The sequence below is a fragment of the Bombina bombina genome, chromosome 8 (genome assembly GCF_027579735.1).
Source record: "Bombina bombina isolate aBomBom1 chromosome 8, aBomBom1.pri, whole genome shotgun sequence".
NCBI classification, from domain to species: domain Eukaryota; kingdom Metazoa; phylum Chordata; class Amphibia; order Anura; family Bombinatoridae; genus Bombina; species Bombina bombina.
In genome coordinates this window covers 292,236,472-292,260,374 of record NC_069506.1, presented here as the reverse complement: position 1 = coordinate 292,260,374, position 23,903 = coordinate 292,236,472, and the positions used below count along the sequence as shown (strand labels likewise).

The window sequence follows — 23,903 nt, the reverse complement described above, 5'->3', positions numbered from 1 at the left end:
TTTTTTATCACCCCACTTCTTGGCTATTCGTTAAACTGAATTGTGGGTGTGGTGAGGGGTGTATTTGTAGGCATTTTGGGGTTTGGGAAACTTTGCCCCTCCTGGTAGGAATGTATATCCCATAAGTCACTAGCTCATGGACTCTTGCTAATATGAAAGAAATGAATTTATCAGGTAAGTTCTTACATAAATTATGTTTTTTACGTCACAACTTACAGCTGTGACAAGGGGCGGGAACTAATCTTTTTTATATAACAACTTGGGACTGTGACAAGGGGCGGGAAGCTAACAGTAGTTAGTGAAACGATTGGTGCAATTATTCAAGCATTGTTAAAATTGGTCACAAAGAGGGGTACTTGTCCGGTACAGAAGAAACACAGATACGGTGTGGAGCTTCATGTGGTCTGAAGTAATGGGCTTTCACACCTATATTATCTTTGGATGTTTGTACTTGTAACCCTTAGTGATATATGAACTTTGGCTTGTGTTTTTAATAAATTGTACATTTGCTATGAACATTTATCATTGTCTGTATCCAGTTTGCCTGGGGTCTGCACAATAGAGCTTAGTATCTTGAGCTGTTGAAGCACTAACTAATGTGAGTATTCTGGGTCTGCCTTCCATCTGGGGAGTGAAGATTCACACAGTATTATGCTATGATGTGTTTACTTCTTTTCTGTTACAAGAACACCGTCTGAACTTTTTGTGTTTGTAGAAGGGAGGCCTACCGATATTACCAGGTACAACAGCCTTTTAAGGATATGTTTTATTTAATAAAATGATAAATTACAGCAGTGAGTATGGGCCTTTAGTTATAACTGGGTTTGACAAATCATGTGACTCAGGAAGCCATGAAGTTCTAACTCTGGATACTAATTGTTTTATAGAAATTCCTATACAAAATAATTCCCTGACAAAAAGAGAAATACAAAAAAAAAAATATATATATGTTCTGCTTGTAACTGCAGATTCCGATAAATAATACTCATTCCTTTCTTTACACAGTTACACAATTCAGGAAGTCATTTCATGAAAAGATGAAGCAACATTACTGAAACCATTAGGCAGCATCAGGCCACAATACAGTAATGTTGTCCAACCTAAGGGCAGAGAATGGTCAGAAAAAGAGAAAATATACAGTTGTGTGGACGACAATGCTTTGTTGATGTCAGAGGTCAGAGGAGAATGGCCAGACTGGTTCGAGATGATAGAAAGGCGACAGTAACTCAAATAACCACTTGTCACAAACAAGGTATGCAGAATATCATTTTTGATGCACAACACGTCGAACCTTGAAGCAGATGGGCTACAGCAGCAGAAGACCACACCAGGTGCCACTCCTCTCAGCTAAGAACAGGAAACTGAGGCTACAATTTACACAGGGTCACCAAAAATTAGACAATAGAAGATTGGAAAAACAATGCCTGGTCTGATGACTCTAGATTTCAGCTGCGACATTCAGATGGTAGGGTCAGAATTTTGCGTAAACAACATGAAAGCATGGATTCATCCTGCCTTGTATCAACAGTTCAGGCTGGTGGTGGTGGTTTAATGGTGTGGGGGGATATTTTCTTGGCATACTTTGGGCCCCTTAGTACCAATTGAGCATTGCTTAAATGCCACGGCCTTCCTGAGTATTGTTGCTGACCATGTCCATCCCTTTATGACTAAAGTGTACCTGTATAGCCTGATGGCTACTTCCAGCAGGATAATGCATCATGTCTCAAATCATCTCAAACTGGTTTCTTAAACATGACAATGAGTTCACTGTACTCTAATGGCCTCCACAGTCACCAGATCTCAATCCAATAGAGCACCTTTGGGATGTGGTGGAATGGGAGATTCGCATCATGGATGTGCAGCTGACAAATCTGCAGCAACTGCATGATGCTATCATGTCAATATGGACAAAAATCTCTGAGGAATGTTTCCAAACACCTTGTTGAATCTATGCCACGAAGAATTAAAGTGAAACTCAAGTTGAAGATCCTGGAATAATGCTATGCATTCACCTAGTAGCAAACTATCTAGTCGCTAACTTTTTTTTTTTATATTTGTGCCTAATTTCTAAATATTTATGTTTCATATATCCTACCGTTTGCGATGTTCCTCTGCCCCCTGCTCGTTTCCTGCTTTTGGTGTGTTACACGCCAGAGCGGTCCCACCCGCTCTATACGTAGTGTTCCCTGCTCGCTCTTGTGAACAAAATTTCTAGCGCATGCGCAAAAATACGCTGTATGCTCGGAATCAATGTGGATGCAGTGATGTAGTTAGATGGGTTTTTCTATTCATTTAAAGGGACAGTCTAGTATAAATTCAACTTTCATTATTCAGATAGGACTTTTAATTTTAATCAACTTTCCAATTTACTTTTATCATCAAATTTGCTTTTTTCTCTTGGTATTCTTAGTTTAAACTAAACATAGGTAGGCTCATATGCTAATTTCTAAGCCTTTGGAGGGCTGCCTCTTATCACATGCTTTTTAAATCTCTTTTCAATACAAAGAGACAGAAAGTACACGTGGGCTATATAGAAAACACTGTGTTCAGGCACAGGGGGTTATTTAAGATCTAGCACAAAACAATGCTAAATTTAAGACAATAGATAGTAAAAAGTCACAGTCATGTAATCAGGGGGCTGGAAGAAGGTTCCTAGATACAAGGTTATCACAGAGGTAAAGATTATATTAATATAACTGTGTTCGTTATGCAAAACTGGGGAATGGGTAATAAAGGGATTATCTATCTTTTAAAACAATAACAATTCTATGGCAGACTGTCCCTTTAACTGAGCATGCGGGTATCATGAACGCACATCTACACATGGAGTAAATTCAGCGATAGCTGCATGCGCATTTAAACATGGGGGCGTTGATAGAAAGGTTTAAGACGCAACTGGGGGACAAATCAAATAGTTATATCGGCATATGTTATCGCACACCCCCTTTTTTTTTATGCGGTTGGAGGAACCGGGAGATTGTTTTGCGGCTTAAAAGGTACATAAGTAGGCAAACAAAGCAGCTTTAAAAAAAAATTAAGGATTAAATTAAAGTTAACATATTTTTACATGTATTTTCATGTCAGACATAGTGATTATGTATAGTTGACTTTAGGCAAAAGGGGGTCCAACCCGGTACTAGCAAGGTGTACCTAATAAAGTGGCCAGTGAGTGTATAAATACACACACACATAACAAATGTGAATGCACGTGATCACTATCTATCTGCCTGTCTGCATCATGACCCCACGTGGTAAAGAATTGACAGAGGAATTACAAAATCTGACTGAGACTTCACAAAGATGGAATAGGATACAGGAAGATCAGTAACCAACTAAACATCAGTCAAAACACAGTTTCAGTAGTAATCAGAAGGTATAGGATGAGCCAAAGTATCACTAATCATAGCCGTAGGGGCCGGTCTCCTAAAACGGCACCACGGACAGTGCACAAATTGCACAATCTAGCTCTGAAAAAACAGGCGGAAAGTGCTTCATACTAGGTTCAGGAGTTATCAATGGAAATCAAAGTTTTTGTGTCAGATTTGAATCTCAGTAACATAAATTATATAAAAAAAAAAAAATCCCTCTCACCCAGCAAAAGATCTCTCCCTCACCCAGCCACAAATCTCTCTCTGACTCTGAAACAGCCAGCCTCAGATCGCTCTCTCTGCAGCACTCAGATCGCTCTCTCTGCAGCACTTAATTATTAAGACCTTATGCTGATTTTACAATATCTACACCCAGCAATAAGACATCTCAAACAACTCCTTAAAGGGACACTGAACCAAATTTTGTCTTTCGTGATTCAGATAGAGCATGAAATTTTAAGCAACTTTCTAATTTACTCCTATTATCAAATTTTCTTTATTTTCTTGTTATCTTTATTTGAAATGCAAGAATGTAAGTTTAGATGCCGGCCCATTTTTGGTGAACGACCTGGGTTGTTCTTAATGATTGGTGGATAAATGTATCCACCAATAAAAAACGGCTGTCCAGAGCCTGAACCAAAAAAAAAAAGCTTAGATACATTCTTTTTCAAATAAAGATAGCAAGAGAACAAAGAAAAGGTGATAATAGGAGTAAATTAGAAAGTTGCTTAAAATCGCATGCTCTATCTGAATCATGAAATAAAAAATTTGGGTTCAGAGTCCCTTTAATAAAACTCCTATCAATCCCTTCACTCTTCGATGTGTTTCTGACCCACTCACACTTATTGTGTGGCATATAAAGTAATGAGACAAACAAATCATGGCATGATTAATGGGACACTGAACCCAAAAAATTTCTTTCGTGATTCAGATAGAAAGTTTCTTAAAATTGCATGCTCTAATTTACTCCTATTATCAATGTTTCTTCTTTCTCTTGCTATCTTTATATGAAAAAGAAGTCATCTAAGCTTTTTTCTTGGTTCAGTACTCTGGACAGCAGTTTTTGATTGGTGGATGAATTTATCCACCAATGAGCAAGGACAACCTAGGTTGTTCACCAAAAATGGGCCGGCATCTAAACTTACATTTTTGCATTTCAAATAAAGATACCAAGAGAATAAAGAACATTTGATAATAGGAGTAAATTAGAAAGTTGCTTAAAATGTCATGCTCTATCTGAATCACAAAAGAAAAAATTTGATTGCAGTGTCCCTTTAAGGTAACATTACCGAAACGTTGCTATGTCTATCAACACTTTTTTGCTGAAATAAATATATTTTGATATATGCTACATTTGCTGGACTTGTATACATATAAATTACTGTGCACACAAAACAGTCATTACTGGGTTATATTCAAAATATTCACTGGGAAGGAGGAAGTCATTTGTTTACAAACAGAAGTGAAACACAGAGAGCTGTTCTTTGTACAAACAGTAATGCTGTTCTCCTGTGAGACTATTCATGTAGCAGTGGTACTGGGTTATTTTACATTTATTGCCACCTACTAAGCATATAACAAACTTACCAGTGACAAAAAGCTTCAATTTCTATTTTACCATATGAAACAAATTCAGTAAAGTACATGTTTGTCTATGGAGCTTTTTGTAATTCTAAGTGAACCTAGAAAAACATAGTGCAACTATGAATGGGGCTATTTGGCAACCGCAACACAGTACCTGACAGTAAACAATAGCAGCAGCAGTAGTAATAGCATCAGTACCTGACAGTAAGTTATAGCAGCAGTACTTGACATTAAGTAATAGCAGCAGTACCTGACATTAAGTTATAGCAGCAGTACCTGACAGTAAGTTATAGCAGCAGTACCAGACAGTAAGTTATAGCAGCAGTACCAGACAGTAAGTTATAGCAGCAGTACCAGACAGTAAGTTATAGCAGCAGTACCAGACAGTAAGTTATAGCAGCAGTACCAGACAGTAAGTTATAGCAGCAGTACCAGACAGTAAGTTATAGCAGCAGTACCAGACAGTAAGTTATAGCAGCAGTACCAGACAGTAAGTTATAGCAGCAGTACCTGACAGTAAGTTATAGCAGCAGTACCAGACAGTAAGTTATAGCAGCAGTACCTGACAGTAAGTAATAGCAGCAGTGCCTGATACTAAGTAATAGCAGCAGTGCCTGATACTAAGTAATAGCAGCAGTACCTGATACTAAGTAATAGCAGCAGTACCTGATACTAAGTAATAGCAGCAGTACCTGATACTAAGTAATAGCAGCAGTACCTGATACTAAGTAATAGCAGCAGTACCTGATACTAAGTAATAGCAGCAGTACCTGATACTAAGTAATAGCAGCAGTACCTGATACTAAGTAATAGCAGCAGTACCTGATACTAAGTAATAGCAGCAGTACCTGATACTAAGTAATAGCAGCAGTACCTGATACTAAGTAATAGCAGCAGTACCTGATACTAAGTAATAGCAGCAGTACCTGATACTAAGTAATAGCAGCAGTACCTGATACTAAGTAATAGCAGCAGTACCTGATACTAAGTAATAGCAGCAGTACCTGATACTAAGTAATAGCAGCAGTACCTGATACTAAGTAATAGCAGCAGTACCTGATACTAAGTAATAGCAGCAGTACCTGATACTAAGTAATAGCAGCAGTACCTGATACTAAGTAATAGCAGCAGTACCTGATACTAAGTAATAGCAGCAGTACCTGATACTAAGTAATAGCAGCAGTACCTTATACTAAGTAATAGCAGCAGTACCTGATACTAAGTAATAGCAGCAGTACCTGACAGACAGTATGTAATAGCAGCAGTGCCTGACAGTAATAGCAGCAGTACCTGATACTAAGTAATAGCAGCAGTACCTGATACTAAGTAATAGCAGCAGTACCTGATACTAAGTAATAGCAGCAGTACCTGATACTAAGTAATAGCAGCAGTGCTGCAGTACCTAACAATAAGCAATAGCAGCAGTACTGCAGTACCTACTAAGTAATAGCAGCAGTACTGCAGTACCTGATACTAAGTAATAGCAGCAGTACCTGACAGTAAGCAATAGAAGAAATACCTGACAATAAGTAATAGCAGCAGTACCTGACAATAAGTAATATAGTTAGTACTGTAGTTAGTGCGTAAAACTAACATTAGTACTACTACGGTACTAGTGGCCCCCACAGTAAGTACCTTCAGGTTGACCGCCGGGAGCTCCATGACGATTCCCCCGCTAGTCCGCTACTACTTGTGGTACCAAGTTCAGTTGAGTGAAGTAACTGGCTGAGTCACGTGATTCCGTACCTTCCCCACTGCCAGTGGTCACGTGAGATTGTCATGTGACCCTGCTGTCTGTTGCTGGGATACGGCGTCCCTTCACCCATTGAGGGTTAGAAGGCAGCCAATGTGCCAAGCGTGAGAGTGCGCGGGCCCGCTGTGTGTGCCAGCTAAAGTAATATATTATGTGCTCGCTGTGTGTGCCAGCTGTTAGTATATGTACCCACTGTGTGTATTAGCTGTTAGTATATGTACCCACTGTGTGTATTAGCTGTTAGTATATGTACCCACTGTGTGTATTAGCTGTTAGTATATGTACCCACTGTGTGTATTAGCTGTTAGTATATGTACCCATTGTGTGTGCCAGCTGTTAGTATATGTACCCACTGTGTGTATTAGCTGTTAGTATATGTACCCACTGTGTGTGCCAGCTGTTAGTATATGTACCCACTGTGTGTATTAGCTGTTAGTATATGTACCCACTGTGTGTGCCTCTGCCAGCTAAGGTAATATATGTGCTCGCTGTGTGTGCCAGCTGTTAGTATTTGTACCCACTGTGTGTGCCACTGCCAGCTAAGGTAATATATGTGCTCGCTGTGTGTGCCAGCTGTTAGTATATGTACCCACTGTGTATGTCAGCTGTTAGTATATGTACCCACTGTGTGTATTAGCTGTTAGTATATGTACCCATTGTGTGTGCCAGCTGTTAGTATATGTACCCACTGTGTGTATTAGCTGTTAGTATATGTACCCACTGTGTGTGCCAGCTGTTAGTATATGTACCCACTGTGTGTATTAGCTGTTAGTATATGTACCCACTGTGTGTGCCTCTGCCAGCTAAGGTAATATATGTGCTCGCTGTGTGTGCCAGCTGTTAGTATTTGTACCCACTGTGTGTGCCACTGCCAGCTAAGGTAATATATGTGCTCGCTGTGTGTGCCAGCTGTTAGTATATGTACCCACTGTGCGTGTCAGCTGTTAGTATATGTACCCACTGTGTGTATTAGCTGTTAGTATATGTACCCACTGTGTGTGCCAGCTGTTAGTATATGTACCCACTGTGTGTGCCACTGCCAGCTAAGGTAATATATTATGTGCTCACTGTGTGTGTCAGCTGTTAGTATATGTACCCACTGTGTGTATTAGCTGTTAGTATATGTACCCACTGTGTGTGCCAGCTGTTAGTATATGTACCCACTGTGTGTGCCACTGCCAGCTAAGGTAATATATTATGTGCTCACTGTGTGTGTCAGCTGTTAGTATATGTACCCACTGTGTGTATTAGCTGTTAGTATATGTACCCACTGTGTGTGCCAGCTGTTAGTATATGTACCCACTGTGTGTGCCACTGCCAGCTAAGGTAATATATTATGTGCTCACTGTGTGTGTCAGCTGTTAGTATATGTACCCACTGTGTGTATTAGCTGTTAGTATATATACCCACTGTGTGTGCCAGCTGTTAGTATGTACCCACTGTGTGTGTCAACTGTTAGTATATGTACCCACTGTGTGTGTCAGCTGTTAGTATATGTACCCATTGTGTGTGCCTCTGCCAGCTAAGGTAATATATGTGCTTGTTGTGTGTGCCAGCTGTTAGTATTTGTACCCACTGTGTGTGCCACTGCCAGCTAAGGTAATATATGTGCTCGCTGTGTGTGCCAGCTGTTAGTATATGTACCCACTGTGTGTGCCACTGCCAGCTAAGGTAATATATGTGCTCGCTGTGTGTGCCAGCTGTTAGTATATGTACCCACTGTGTATGTCAGCTGTTAGTATATGTACCCACTGTGTGTGTTAGCTGTTAGTATATGTACCCACTGTGTGTGCCAATGCCAGCTAAGGTAATATATGTGCTCGCTGTGTGTGCCAGCTGTTAGTATATGTACCCACTGTGTATGTCAGCTGTTAGTATATGTACCCACTGTGTGTGTTAGCTGTTAGTATATGTACCCACTGTGTGTGCCAATGCCAGCTAAGGTAATATATGTGCTTGATGTGTGTGCCAGCTGTTAGTATATGTACCCACTGTGTGTATCAACTGTTAGTATATGTACCCACTGTGTGTACCAGCTAAGGTAATATATCTGCTCACTGTGGGTGCCAGCTGTAAGTATATGTACCCACTGGGTGTGCCAGCTAAGTTAATATATGTGCTCACTTTGTGTGCCAGCTGTAAGAATATGTACCCACTCTGTGTGCTAGCTAAAGTAATATATGTTCTCACTGTGTGTGCCAGCTGTAATTATATGTACCCACTGTGTGTGCCAGCTAAGGTAATCTATGTTCTCACTGTATGTGCCAGCTGTAAGTATATGTACTCACTGTGTGTGCCAGTTGTAAGTATATGTATCCACTGTGTGTACCAGCTAAAGTAATATATGTTCTCACTGTGTGTGCCAAGCGCAAGAGTGCGTGTGCCCGCTGTGTGTGCCAGCTAAGGTAATATGTGCGCTCACTTTGTGTGTCAGCTGTTAGTATATTTACTCACTGTGTGTGCCAGCTATAAGTATATGTACCCACTGTGTATGCCAGCTAAGTTAGTATATGTGCCCACTGTGTGTGCCAGCTGTTAGTATATGTGGCCACTGTGTGTGCCAGCTGAGGTAGTACATGTGCCCATTTTGTGTGCCAGCTAAGTTAGTATATCTGTCCACTTTGTGTGCCAGCTAACGTAATATATGTGCCCACAGTGTGTGCCATCTAAGTTAATATATGTACCCACTGTGTGTGCCAGATACGGTAGTATATGTGCCAGCTAAAGTAGTATATGTGCCCATGCCTGTTAAGGTAGTATATGTGTCCACTGTGTGTTCCAGCTTTTAGTATATGTGCCCACTGTGTGTGCCAGTTAAGGTAGTATATGTGTCCACTGGGTGTGCCAGCTAAGGTAGTATATGTTTCCACTGTGTGTGCCAGCTAAGTTAATGTATCTACCCAGTGTGTGCCCAAACTAACGGCTAGATTTAGAGTTTTGCGGCCAAAGGGGTGCGTTAGCTACACGTGTTTTTTTCCCCCCGCACCTTATAACGCTGGTATTTAGAGTTCTCTGAAGGGCTGCGTTAGGCTCCAAAAAGGGAGCGTAGAGCATAATTTACCGCCACTTCAACTCTCAATACCAGCGTTGCTTACGGTAGCGGCCAGCTTGAAAAACGTGCTCGTGCACGATTCCCCCATAGGAAACAATGGGGCAGTTTGAGCTGCAAAAAAACCTAACACCTGCAAAAAAGCAGCGTTAAGCTCCTAACGCAGCCCCATTGTTTCCTATGGGGAAACACTTCCTACGTCTGCACCTAACACTCTAACATGTACCCCGAGTCTAAACACCCCTAACCTTACACTTATTAACCCCTAATCTGCCGACCCCGCATGTGACCCTTCTGTCTGTTGCTGGGATACGGCGTCCCTTCACCCATTGAGGGTTAGAAGGCAGCCAATGTGCCAAGCGTGAGAGTGCGCGGGCCCGCTGTGTGTGCCAGCTAAAGTAATATATTATGTGCTCGCTGGGTGTGCCAGCTGTTAGTATATGTACCCACTGTGTGTGCCACTGCCAGCTAAGGTAATATATGTGCTCACAGTGTGTGCCAGCTGTTAGTATATGTACCCCACTGTGCGTGTCAGCTGTTAGTATATGTACCCACTGTGTGTGCCACTGCCAGCTAAGGTAATATATGTGCTCACTGTGTGTGCCAGCTGTTAGTATATGTACCCCACTGTGCGTGTCAGCTGTTAGTATATGTACCCACTGTGTGTGCCACTGCCAGCTAAGGTAATATATGTGCTCACTGTGTGTGCCAGCTGTTAGTATATGTACCCCACTGTGCGTGTCAGCTGTTAGTATATGTACCCACTGTGTGTACCACTGCCAGCTAAGGTAATATAGTATGTGCTCGCTGTGTGTGCCAGCTGTTAGTATATGTACCCACTGTGTGTGCCACTGCCAGCTAAGGTAATATATGTGCTCACTGTGTGTGCCAGCTGTTAGTATATGTACCCACTGTGCGTGTCAGCTGTTAGTATATGTACCCACTGTGTGTGCCACTGCCAGCTAAGGTAATATATGTGCTCACTGTGTGTGCCAGCTGTTAGTATATGTACCCACTGTGTGTGCCACTGCCAGCTAAGGTAATATATTATGTGCTCGCTGTGTGTGTCAGCTGTTAGTATATGTACCCACTGTGTGTGCCACTGCCAGCTAAGGTAATATATTATGTGCTCACTGTGTGTGTCAGCTGTTAGTATATGTACCCACTGTGTGTATTAGCTGTTAGTATATGTACCCACTGTGTGTGCCAGCTGTTAGTATATGTACCCACTGTGTGTGTCAGCTGTTAGTATATGTACCCACTGTGTGTATTAGCTGTTAGTATATGTACCCACTGTGTGTGCCAGCTGTTAGTATATGTACCCACTGTGTGTGTCAGCTGTTAGTATATGTACCCACTGTGTGTCTCAGCTGTTAGTATATGTACCCATTGTGTGTGCCACTGCCAGCTAAGGTAATATATGTGCTCGTTGTGTGTGCCAGCTGTTTAGTATATGTACCCACTGTGTGTGCCACTGCCAGCTAAGGTAATATATGTGCTCGCTGTGTGTGCCAGCTGTTAGTATATGTACCCACTGTGTATGTCAGCTGTTAGTATATGTACCCACTGTGTGTGTTAGCTGTTAGTATATGTACCCACTGTGTGTGCCAATGCCAGCTAAGGTAATATAGTATGTTCTCGCTGTGTGTGCCAGCTGTTAGTATATGTACCCACTGTGCGTGTCAGCTGTTAGTATATGTACCCACTGTGTGTGCCACTGCCAGCTAAGGTAATATATGTGCTCACTGTGTGTGCCAGCTGTTAGTATATGTACCCACTGTGTGTGCCACTGCCAGCTAAGGTAATATATTATGTGCTCGCTGTGTGTGTCAGCTGTTAGTATATGTACCCACTGTGTGTATTAGCTGTTAGTATATGTACCCACTGTGTGTGCCAGCTGTTAGTATATGTACCCACTGTGTGTCTCAGCTGTTAGTATATGTACCCATTGTGTGTGCCACTGCCAGCTAAGGTAATATATGTGCTCGTTGTGTGTGCCAGCTGTTAGTATATGTACCCACTGTGTGTGCCACTGCCAGCTAAGGTAATATATGTGCTCGCTGTGTGTGCCAGCTGTTAGTATATGTACCCACTGTGTATGTCAGCTGTTAGTATATGTACCCACTGTGTGTGTTAGCTGTTAGTATATGTACCCACTGTGTGTGCCAATGCCAGCTAAGGTAATATATGTGCTTGATGTGTGTGCCAGCTGTTAGTATATGTACCCACTGTGTGTGCCACTGCCAGCTAAGGTAATATATGTGCTCGCTGTGTGTGCCAGCTGTTAGTATATGTACCCACTGTGTATGTCAGCTGTTAGTATATGTACCCACTGTGTGTGTTAGCTGTTAGTATATGTACCCACTGTGTGTGCCAATGCCAGCTAAGGTAATATATGTGCTTGATGTGTGTGCCAGCTGTTAGTATATGTACCCACTGTGTGTACCAGCTAAGGTAATATATCTGCTCACTGTGGGTGCCAGCTGTAAGTATATGTACCCACTGGGTGTGCCAGCTAAGTTAATATATGTGCTCATTTTGTGTGCCAGCTGTAAGAATATGTACCCACTCTGTGTGCTAGCTAAATTAATATATGTTCTCACTGTGTGTGCCAGCTGTAATTATATGTACCCACTGTGTGTGCCAGCTAAGGTAATATATGTTCTCACTGTATGTGCCAGCTGTAAGAATATGTACTCACTGTGTGTGCCAGTTGTAAGTATATGTATCCACTGTGTGTACCAGCTAAAGTAATATATGTTCTCACTGTGTGCCAAGCACAAGAGTGCGTGTGCCCGCTGTGTGTACCAGCTAAGGTAATATGTGTGCTCACTTTGTGTGTCAGCTGTTAGTATATTTACTCACTGTGTGTGCCAGCTATAAGTATATGTACCCACTGTGTATGCCAGCTAAGTTAGTATATGTGCCCACTGTGTGTGCCAGCTGTTAGTATATGTGGCCACTGTGTGTGCCAGCTGAGGTAGTACATGTGCCCATTTTGTGTGCCAGCTAAGTTAGTATATCTGTCCACTTTGTGTGCCAGCTAACGTAATATATGTGCCCACAGTGTGTGCCATCTAAGTTAATATTTGTACCCACTGTGTGTGCCAGCTAAGGTACTATATGTGCCCACTATGTGTGCCAGCTAAGGTAGTATATGTGCCCATTGTGTGTGCCAGCTAAGTTAGTATATGTGCCCACTGTGTGTGCCAGCTAAGGTAACATATGTGCTCACTGTGTGTGCCAGCTAAGGTAGTATATGTACCCACTGTGTGTGCCAGCTAAGGTAGTATATGTGCCTACTGAGTGTCCTAGCTAAGGTAATATATGTGCTCAGTCTGTGTGCCAGCTAAGGTAGTGTATGTGCCTACTGAGTGTGCCATCTAATGTAGTATATGTACCCACTGTGTGTGCCATCTAAGTTAGTATGTGTACCCACTGTGTGTGCCAGCTAAGTTAGTATGTGTACCCACTGTGTGTGCCAGCTAAGTTAGTATGTGTACCCACTGTGTGTGTCAGCTAAGTTAGTATATGCACCCACTGTGTGTGCCATCTAAGTTAGTATGTGTACCCGCTGTGTGTGCCATCTAAGTTAGTATGTGTACCCACTGTGTGTGCCAGCTAAGTTAGTATGTGTACCCACTGTGTGTGTCAGCTAAGTTAGTATATGCACCCACTGTGTGTGCAATCTAAGTTAGTATGTGTACCCACTGTGTGTGCCAGCTAAGTTAGTATGTGTACCCACTGTGTGTGTCAGCTAAGTTAGTATATGCACCCACTGTGTGTGCCATCTAAGTTAGTATGTGTACCCACTGTGTGTGCCATCTAAGTTAGTATGTGCACCCACTGTGTGTGCCATCTAAGTTAGTATGTGTACCCACTGTGTGTGCCAGCTAAGTTAGTATGTGTACCCACTGTGTGTGCCAGCTAAGGTAGTATATGTATCCACTATGTGTGCCATCTTAGTTTTTTAAATGTATCCACTGTGTGTGTCAGCAAAGTTAGTATATGCACCCACTGTGTGTGCCATCTAAGGTATAATATGTGCCCACTGCGTTTGACAGCTAAGTTAGCTTATATACCCACTGTGTGTGCCAGCTAATTTAGTATATGTACCCACTGTGTGTGCCAGATAAGGTAGTTTATGTTTCTACTGAGTGTGCCAGCTAAGTAAGTTTATGTGCCCACTGAGTGTGCCAGCTAAATTATTATATGTTGTCACTGTGTGTACCAACTAAGGTAGTATATATACCCACTGTGTATGCCATCTAAGGTAGTATATGTGCCTACTAAGTGTGCCATCTAAGGTAGTATATGTGCCAACTGAGTGTGCCAGCTAAGTTAGTATATGTGCCCATTGTGTGTGTCAGCTAAGTTAGTATATGTGCCCATTGTGTGTTCCAGCTAAGTTCGTATATATACCCACTGTCTGTGCCAGTTAAGGTATTATATGTGTCCACTGTGTGTCATCTGTTAGTATATGTGCCCACTGTGTGTGCCAGCTAAGGTAGTATGTATGTTCACTGGATGTGCCAGGTAAGGTACTATGTGTGCCCACTGTGTGTGCCAGCTGTTAATATATGTGCCCAATGTGTGTGCCTGCTAAGTAAGTTTATGTGCCCACTGTATGTGCCAGGTAAGTTAACGTATCTACCCAGTGTGTGTCCCAACTAAGTAAGTATATGTGTCTACTGTGTGTGCCAGCTAAGTTAGTATATTTGCCCACTGTGTGTGCCAGTTAAGGAAGTATTTGTGCCCACTCTGTGTGACAGCAAAGTAAGCATATATACCCACTAGAGCTGCAACAACTAATCGGCATAATCGATAATAATCGATTATGAAAATAGTTGTCAACGAATCTCATAATCGATTAGTTGGTCTGTGCACAGCACCAGCTGCTTTACTCAAATGAGCTATTGCACGTGGTATTGTGTTTTATGGTTATGCCCTTAGCCTAAAGGACGTCTACAGACATTTTACTTTTCACTTTTTTAGGACAGTATAAGTTTCTTTTTAAGTTTACAACTACTCCTGGCTTATGTGCAACTCAGAAATAAAATAGGAGTCATCATTTGGATTGTTTATATAAAATCAGGTGATTTGGGACTATGCTTTGCATGATATAGTGCCGAGCTTGTTATTTACACCTAGCCCTAGATTGATGGCATTTGTTGTATGAATTGATGTCACTATTACCTGTTTAGATCATTTTTAGTGGATCACTTGCTGTTGCTGATATATGTACTCTATAGATAAATGTGCCAAATTCAACCACTGAAAGTATATATCTGTTATTTTAAGAGTGGACTAGATATTTTTTCCCCCCTAACCTTATAGATCGTTATTGATATTTTTATGTTAAAAGGAAGTCCAGGCTTACTTTTTTGAGAGGCCCCTTGCATTGGTGGAGAACTAACAAAGATAAATAGCCCACCTTGGTGAAATGGCAAAACCCTACTTATGCATCTCAGCGCCTTTTCCTTGCTGCAGGCAAAATAGCTTGCAAAAAGAGAGCCAGCCTCAGCCAGGAGCATGTGGACATGGTGACATTTTTGCATTTAAATGCAAAGTTTCTGAAAGAGTGAACAGAATGTTACAAATAGTGTTAGTTTACCTCTGTCTAGTTCTACCTCTTTTCAAACAGTTTGTGGTTTTGTTTTGCTTAATTATAAAACTGTGTTCTGCTGCTTAAAAAATTGGACCAACAGTTGTTTTAATCAAAAGTTTATATTTATAACACTCAGTATGTAGATTTTATTTAAAATATAGGAAAATTTGTTTGTTTTTTTTATCCGATTAGTCGTTTAATCGAAAAAATAATCGGACGATTAATCGATTATGAAAATAATCGTTAGTTTCAGCCCTAATACCCACTGTGTGTTCCAGCTAATTTAGTATATGTACCCACTGTGTGTGCCAAATAAGTTAGTATATGTATCCACTGTGTGTGCCAGCTAAGTTAGTATATGTGCCCACTTTGTGTGCCAGCTACATTAGCATGTATACCAACTGTGTGTGACAGCTAAGTTAATAGATGAACCCACTGTGTGTGCCAGCTAAGTTAGTATATGTATCCACTCTGTATGCCAGCTAAGTTAGTATATGTACCCACAGTGTGTGCCAACTAAGGTAGTATATGTGTCCATTGTGTGTGCCATCTAAGTTAGTATATGTGCCTACTGTGCGTGCTAGCTAAGGTAGTATATGTGCCCACTGTGTGTGTCAGCTAAGGTAGTTTATTTGCCCAATGTGTGTGTCAGTTAAGTTAGTATATGTACCCTCTGTGCATGCCAGATAAGGTAGTATATGTGCCAGCTAAAGTAGTATATGTGCCCATGCCTGTTAAGGTAGTATATGTGTCCACTGTGTGTGCAAGCTTTTAGTATATGTGCCCACTGTGTGCCAGTTAAGGTAGTATATGTGTCCACTGGGTGTGCCAGCTAAGGTAGTATATGTTTCCACTGTGTGTACCAGCTAAGTTAATGTATCTACCCAGGGTGTGCCCAAACTAACGGCTAGATTTAGAGTTTTGCGGCCAAAGGGGTGCGTTAGCTACACATGTTTCCCCCCCCCCCCCGCACCTTTTAAATAACGCTGGTATTTAGAGTTCTCTGAAGGGCTGTGTTAGGCTCCAAAAAGGGAGCGTAGAGCATAATTTACCGCCACTTCAACTCTCAATACCAGCGTTGCTTACGGTAGCGGCCAGCTTGAAAAACATGCTCGTGCACGATTCCCCCATAGGAAACAATGGGACAGTTTGAGCTGCAAAAAAGCATCGTTAAGCTCCTAACGCCGCAGCCCCATTGTTTCCTATGGGGAAACACTTCCTAAGTCTGCACCTAACACTCTAACATGAACCCCGCGTCTAAACACCCCTAATCTAACACTTATTAACCCCTAATCTGCCGACCCCGCTATCGCTGACACCTGCATTATACAATTAACCCCTAATCTGCCGCTCCGGACACCGCTGCCACCTACGTTATCCCTATGAACCCCTAATCTGCTGCCCACAACGTCGCCGACACCTACATTATAATTATTAACCCCTAATCTGCCCCCCCCAACGTCGCCGCTACCTTACCTACACTTATTAACCCCTAATCTGCCGTCCGGATCTCGCCGCCACTATAATAAATGTATTAACCCCTAAACCGCCTGCATTATACAATTAACCCCTAATCTGCCGCTCCGGACACCGCCGCCACCTACGTTATCCCTATGAAGCCCTAATCTGCTGCCCACAACGTCGCCAACACCTACATAATATTTATTAACCCCTAATCTGCCCCCCCCCCAACGTCGCCGCTACCTACCTACACTTATTAACCCCTAATCTGCTGACCGGACCTCGCCGCCACTATAATAAATGTATTAACCCCTAAACCGCCTCACTCCCGCCTTGCAAACCCTATAATAAATAGTATTAACCCCTAATCTGCCCTCCCTAACATCAGCGACACCTAACTTCAAGTATTAACCCCTAATCTGCCGACCGGACCTCGCCGCTATTCTAATAAAGTTATTAACCCCTAAAGCTAAGTCTAACACTAACACCCCCCTAAGTTAAATATAATTTTTATCTAACAAAATAAATTAACTTTTATTAACTAAATTATTCCTATTTAAAGCTAAATACTTACCTGTAAAATAAACCCTAATATAGCTACAATATAATGAATAATTATATTGTAGCTATTTTAGGATTTATATTTATTTTACAGGCAACTTTGCATTTATTTTAACTAGGTACAATAGCTATTAAATAGTTATTTACTATTTAATAGCTACCTAGTTAAAATAATTACAAAATTACATGTAAAATAAATCCTAACCTAAGTTACAATTAAACCTAACACTACACTATCAATAAATTAATTAACTAAACTACCTACAATTAACTACAATTAAATCAACTAAACTAAATTACAAAAAAAAAAAACACTAAATTACAAAAAATAAAAAAAGATTACAAGAATTTTAAACTAATTACACCTACTCTAAGCCCCCTAAAAAAATAACAAAGCCCCCCAAAATAAAAAAAATGCCCTACCCTATTCTAAAATAAAAAGTTAACAGCTCTATTACCTTATCAGCCCTTAAAAGGGCTTTTTGCGGGGTATGCCACAAAGAAATCAGCTCTTTTGCCTGTAAAAAAAAACATACAATACCCCCCCAACATTACAACCCACCACCCACATACCCCTTCTCTAACCCACCCAAACTCCCCTTAAAAAACCTAACACTAAGCCCCTGAAGATCTCCCTACCTTGTATTCACCCAGCCGGGTATCACCGATCCGTCCAGAAGAGGGTCCGAAGTCTTCATCCTATCCGGCCAGAAGAGGTCCTCCAGAGGGTCCGAAGTCTTCATCCTATCAGGCTAGAAGAGGTCCTCCAGAGGGTTGGAAGTCTTCATCCAGGCGACATCTTCTAACTTCTTCCATCCGGAGCGGGTCCATCTTGAGTCAGCCTACGCGGATCCATCCTTCCTCACCGACGGACTAACAATCCGTTCAGCCATTAGAATGCAAGCTCAATCTGATTGGCTGATTGGATCAGCCAATCGAATTGAACTTGAATCTGATTGGCTGATTCAATCAGCCAATCAGATTTTTCCTACCTTAATTCCGATTGGCTGATAGAATCCTATCAGCCAATCGGAATTCAAGGGACGCCATCTTGGATGACGTCATTTAAAGGAACCTTCATTCGTCGTTAGTCCGTCGGTGAGGAAAGATGGCTCCACATCGGCTGCTTCAAGAGGGACCCGCTCCGGATGGATGAAGTTAGAATATGCCACCTGGATGAAGACTTCGGACCCTCTGGAGGACCTCTTCTGGCCGGATAGGATGAAGACTTCAGACCCTCTTCTGGACGGATCGGTGATACCCGGCTGGGTGAATACAAGGTAGGGAGATCTTCAGGGGCTTAGTGTTAGGTTTTTTAAGGGGGGTTTGGGTGGGTTAGAGTAGGGGTATGTGGGTGGTGGGTTGTAATGTTGGGGGGGTATTGTATGTTTTTTTTTTACAGGCAAAAGAGCTGATTTCTTTGGGGCATGCCCCGCAAAAAGCCCTTTTAAGGGCTGGTAAGGTAATAGAGCTGTTAACTTTTTATTTTAGAATAGGGTAGGGCATTTTTTTTATTTTGGGGGGCTTTGTTATTTTTTTAGAGTAGGTGTAATTAGTTTAAAATTCTTGTAATCTTTTTTTATTTTTTGTAATTTAGTGTTTGGTTTTTTTTTGTAATTTAGTTTAGTTGATTTAATTGTAGGTAGTTTAGTTAATTACTTTATTGTTAGTGTAGTGTTAGGTTTAATTGCAACTTATGTTAGGATTTATTTTACAGGTAATTTTGTATTTATTTTAACTAGGTAGCTATTAAATAGATATTAACTTTTTAATAGCTATTGTACCTTGTTAAAATAAATACAAAGTTGCCTGTAAAATAAATATAAATCCTAAAATAGCTACAATGTAATTGTTCGTTATATTGTAGCTATATTAGGGTTTATTTTACAGGTAAGTATTTAGCTTTAAATAGGAATACTTTAGTTAATAAGAGTTAATTTATTTTGTTAGATAAAAATTATATTTAACTTAGGGGGGTGTTAGGGTTAGGGTTAGACTTAGCTTTAGGGGTTAATACATTTATTAGAGTAGCGGTGAGGTCCGGTCAGCAGATTAGGGGTTAATACTTGAAGTTAGGTGTCGCCGATGTTAGGGAGGGCAGATTAGGGGTTAATATTATTTATTATAGGGTTTGCGAGGCGGGAGTGAGGCGGTTTAGGGGTTAATACATTTATTATAGTGGCGGCGAGGTCCGGTCTGCAGATTAGGGGTTAATAAGTGTAGGTAGCGGCGACGTTGGGGGGGGGGGCAGATTAGGGGTTAATAAATATTATGTAGGTGTTGGCGATGTTAGGGGCAGCAGATTAGGGGTACATAGGGATAATGTATGTGGCGGCGGTGTGTGGTCGGCAGATTAGGGGTTAAACATTTTTATTATAGTGGCGGCGATGTGGGGGGACCTCGGTTTAGGGGTACATAGGTAGTTTATGGGTGTTAGTGTACTTTAGAGCACTGTAGTTAAGAGCTTTATAAACCGGCGTTAGCCCATAAAGCTCTAAACTCCTGACTTTTTTCTGCGGCTGGAGTTTTGTCGTTAGAGTTCTAACGCTCACTTCAGCCAAGACTCTAAATACCGGCGTTAGGAAGATCCCATTGAAAAGATAGGATACGCAATTGGCGTAAGGGGATCTGCGGTATGGAAAAGTCGCGGCTGGAAAGTGAGCGTTAGACCCTTTCCTGACTGACTCTAAATACCAGCGGGCGGTAAAAAGCAGCGTTAGGACCACTTAACGCTGCTTTTGACGGCTAACGCAGAACTCTAAATCTAGGCGTAAGTAAGTATATGTGTCTACTGTTTGTGCCAGCTAAGTTAGTATATTTGCCCACTGTGTGTGCCAGCTAAGTTAGCATATATACCCACTGTGTGTGCCAGCTAAGTTAGTATATATGTACCCACTGTGTGTGCTAGCTAAGGTAGTATATGTACTCACTGTGTGTGCCAGCTAAGTTAAAAGATGTATCCTCTGTGTGTACCAGTTAAGGTAGTATATGTGTCCATTGTGTGTGCAAGCTAAGTTAGTATATGTACCCACTGTGTGTACCAGCTAAGGTAGTATATGTATTCACTTTGAATGCCAGCTAAGGTAGTATATGTGCCCACTGTGCGTGCTAGCTAAGTTAGTGTATGTGCTCAATGTTTGTGCCACCTAAAGTACTATATGAGCCCACTGTGTGTGCCAGCTAAGTTAGTATATGTATCCACTTTGTGTACTAGCTATGTTAGTATATGTATCCACTTTCTGTACTAGCTAAGTTAGTGTATGTACTCAATGTTTGTGCCACCTAAAGTACTATATGAGCCCACTGTGTGTGCCAGCTAAGTTAGTATATGTACCCACTGTGTGTGCCAGCTAAAGTACTATATGTGCCCACTGTGTGTGCCAGCTAAGCTAGTATATGTACCCATTTTGTGTACCAGCTAAGTTAGTATATGTGCCCACTGTGTGTGCCAGCTAAGTTAGTATATTTGTCCACTGTGTTTGCCAGCTAAGCTAGTATATGTGCCCACTTTGTGTACAAGCTATGTTAGTATATGTATCCACTTTGTGTACCAGCTAAGTTAGTATATGTACCCACTTTGTGTACCAGCTAAGTTAGTATATGTGCCCACTGTGTGTGCAAGCTGTAATAATTAGATAATAAAGTATATAAATATTACAACTATGCAGTATAACGTTACAGAAAATAATGTACTAAATACATACTATTAAAATTTTGAAGCTGATATTGTTACTAACGTGTTTAGGGCAACAGTGACATTTTACTAAAGTGCTCAAATAGCACAACTTCACTTTTATTTCATAACACTGATTGTAAATCTGAGAACAAATACAGCAAGTGTGCATTTCTGTCAGGGTTTTTTCCCTGTTGTGTTTGCCATGTGCTGCTGGCAGCCATTTTACTCACCTCCCTTCCTGACTATGATGCATTGTGGGGGATGCTGCTCATTTCCTGCACTTCCTTTTATGGCCAGACTGGTGTGCATCAACCATGTGAGACAGGATGCAGTCTCAGAATTGTGATGTCATCACTTATTATTTAAAGGGCCTCTGTTCAGTATGCTGTGTCTTTGCGTTGTCTCAGACCTGTTTGTGAGAGTTCCTGTGTATTACCTGGCTGTCTGACGTCCTTCCTGGTTCCTGATCCCTGGCTTGTTCCTGACTCTGCTGTTTTCCTTGTTCCTGATTCTGGCTTGTCTGACTATTCGCTTTTGCTCCTGACTCGGCTCGTCTGACTACCAGCTCTGGTTTTGACTTCTGGCTTGTTATTTGACTTGTGGACTTTTTATTATTTTTTGCTATTTAGAAAGGTGTGATTATTTTTGCACTTCTCGTCTCAGTCTGATTCCTGGCACCCTGACATTACGCAAAGTCCATGAATCCTGATGCTGCTAATTATCCACCTTTACCTGCCATCATTTCCAGGATGGATGTACAGGATCACCGCTTGGATCAATTTGCACTAGCCCTGCAAAACCCGCTGACTCGCACTGCACATTTGGACCAAAGTGTCCCGCAAGTTATGGCTGCTCCTGTTTCCGCTGCTGCACCTATGCCTACCAGGAGCATGTCTGGTTCTGCACCTCTACCTCAGCGATATGTAGGCGATCCTATTCAGTGCAGAGGGTTTTTGAACCAGGTGGGCATTTACTTTGAGATGTTACCTCAGGCGTTTCCCTCTGACAGAGCTAAGGTGGCATTTCTCATCTTGTTACTCTCTGACACAGCTCTTGCCTGGGCTAATCCCTTGTGGGAGACTAATATACCTGTGAATTCAAATTACCCTGAATTTGTGGCCTCCTTTCGAAGGGTATTTGATGTTCTGGCTCGCTCCTCCTCTGTTGCTAAACGACTCATGTCCATTCAGCAAGGTACAAGAACTGTTGCTCAGTATGCTATTGAGTTCCGTACGCTTGCCGCAGAGGTAGGTTGGAACAAAGAAGCCCTTGTTGCCGCCTTCTTTCATGGGCTCTCTGATGCGATTAAAGACGAAGCTGCTGCCAGAGATTTACCAGAGGATCTCGAGGCATTGGTGTCTTTTTTTATCCTAATTGACATCAGATTCAGAGAGAGGCCCTCTTTCAAGGAGCGCTTGCGGAAGCCTCCTGTTCCGTTGTCTCCTACGTGTTCGTTCCCACTCATGCCTCCCTCTCCTCTCATGCCTCCTGGTCCCGAGTCACCAGGTACTGCTGAGCTGATGCAGTTGGGATTCACGCGTCTCTCCGCGGCAGAGAGGGCCTTTAGGAGGAGGGAGGGGCTCTGCCTCTATTGTGGGTTACAGGGCCACCTTTTGAAGTCTTGTCCTACACGGCCGGGAAACGCTCACACCTAAGGTCCTGTCGGGGGCAGACCTTGGGTGGTTTATCCTTGTCCCCGGAACCACTTAAGGAGAAACCTTTGGTCACTGTTGTCCTTTCCTGAGTGGACTCCTCCATAGTCAATCAGGCTCTTGTTGACTCCGGTGCTGCGGGCTATTTCATTGACAGTGCTTTTATATCAAAGCACTCCATTCCTGTTTTACCTCGGTCCATTCCGCTTGCTATTGAGGCCATTGATGGCAGGCCCCTTCAGCCCACACTCGTTATTCACGAAACTGCTCGGTTGTCTATGGCTGTTGGGGTTCTCCATTTTGAAACCCTCCAGTTCCAGGTGATAAACTCTCCACATTTTCCAGTTGTTCTGGGTTATCCCTGGCTCCAAAAGCACAATCCCAGTCTCGACTGGTGCAGGTCAGAATATTTTGTTGTGGTCCCCGCAATGTATTTCCACTTGTCTTCGGAAGCTAGTTAAAGTCTTGTGCACTTCTTCGGTATCTCAATTGCCAGAGGAGTACCAAGAGTTCCTAGACATGTTTGACAAGGTGCGTGCCGGTACGTTGCCTCCTCACCGGCCTTACGATTGTGCCATAGACCTGCAACCGGAGCCATTCCTCCTCGGGGCAGGGTGTACCCTCTGTCTGTTGCAGAGAATTGTGCTATGGAGGAGTATGTTGCCGATGCTCTGTCGCGGGGGATCATCTGCAAATCCTGCACTCCTGCAGGGGCTGGCTTCTTCTTTGTGAAGAAAATGAGTGGCGATTTAAGACCATGTATCGATTATAGGGGTCTTAATCGTCTTACCATTAAGTATGCTTACCCTATTCCGCTCATTACGGAACTCTTTGACCGCCTCAAGGGAGCTACTGTCTTTACTAAACTTGATTTGAGAGGGGTGTACAATCTCTTTAGGATTAAGGAGGGCCACAAATGGAAAACAGCATTTAACACCAGGAGCGGGCATTATGAGTATCTTGTAATGCCCTTTGGCCTATGTAATGCTCCTGCTGTTTTTCAGGAATTTATTAATGATGTCCTACAAGATATGTTGCAACAGTGTGTTGTGGTGTACTTAGACGACATCCTCATACACTCACCCACACTTGAGGCTCATCGTTCTGATGTTACACGGGTTCTTCAGAGACTACGTGAGAACGGCCTGTTTTGTAAACTCGAGAAATGTGAGTTCCATCAGACTCAAGTAG

At 42.1% G+C, this 23,903-nt stretch overlaps 1 protein-coding gene across 1 annotated transcript in view; it reads right to left on the bottom strand.

The window, feature by feature from the left end:
* AGTRAP (angiotensin II receptor associated protein) overlaps positions 1-6,705 on the bottom strand; it is a 92,602-nt gene extending 85,897 nt beyond the window's left edge. Inside the window, exon 1 of the mRNA XM_053691464.1 lies at positions 6,588-6,705. Within this exon, the coding sequence (XP_053547439.1) occupies positions 6,588-6,614 (27 nt within the window). The 5' untranslated portion in view covers positions 6,615-6,705. The remainder of the gene's footprint in view (positions 1-6,587) is intronic.
* Positions 6,706-23,903: the final 17,198 nt, after the last annotated feature.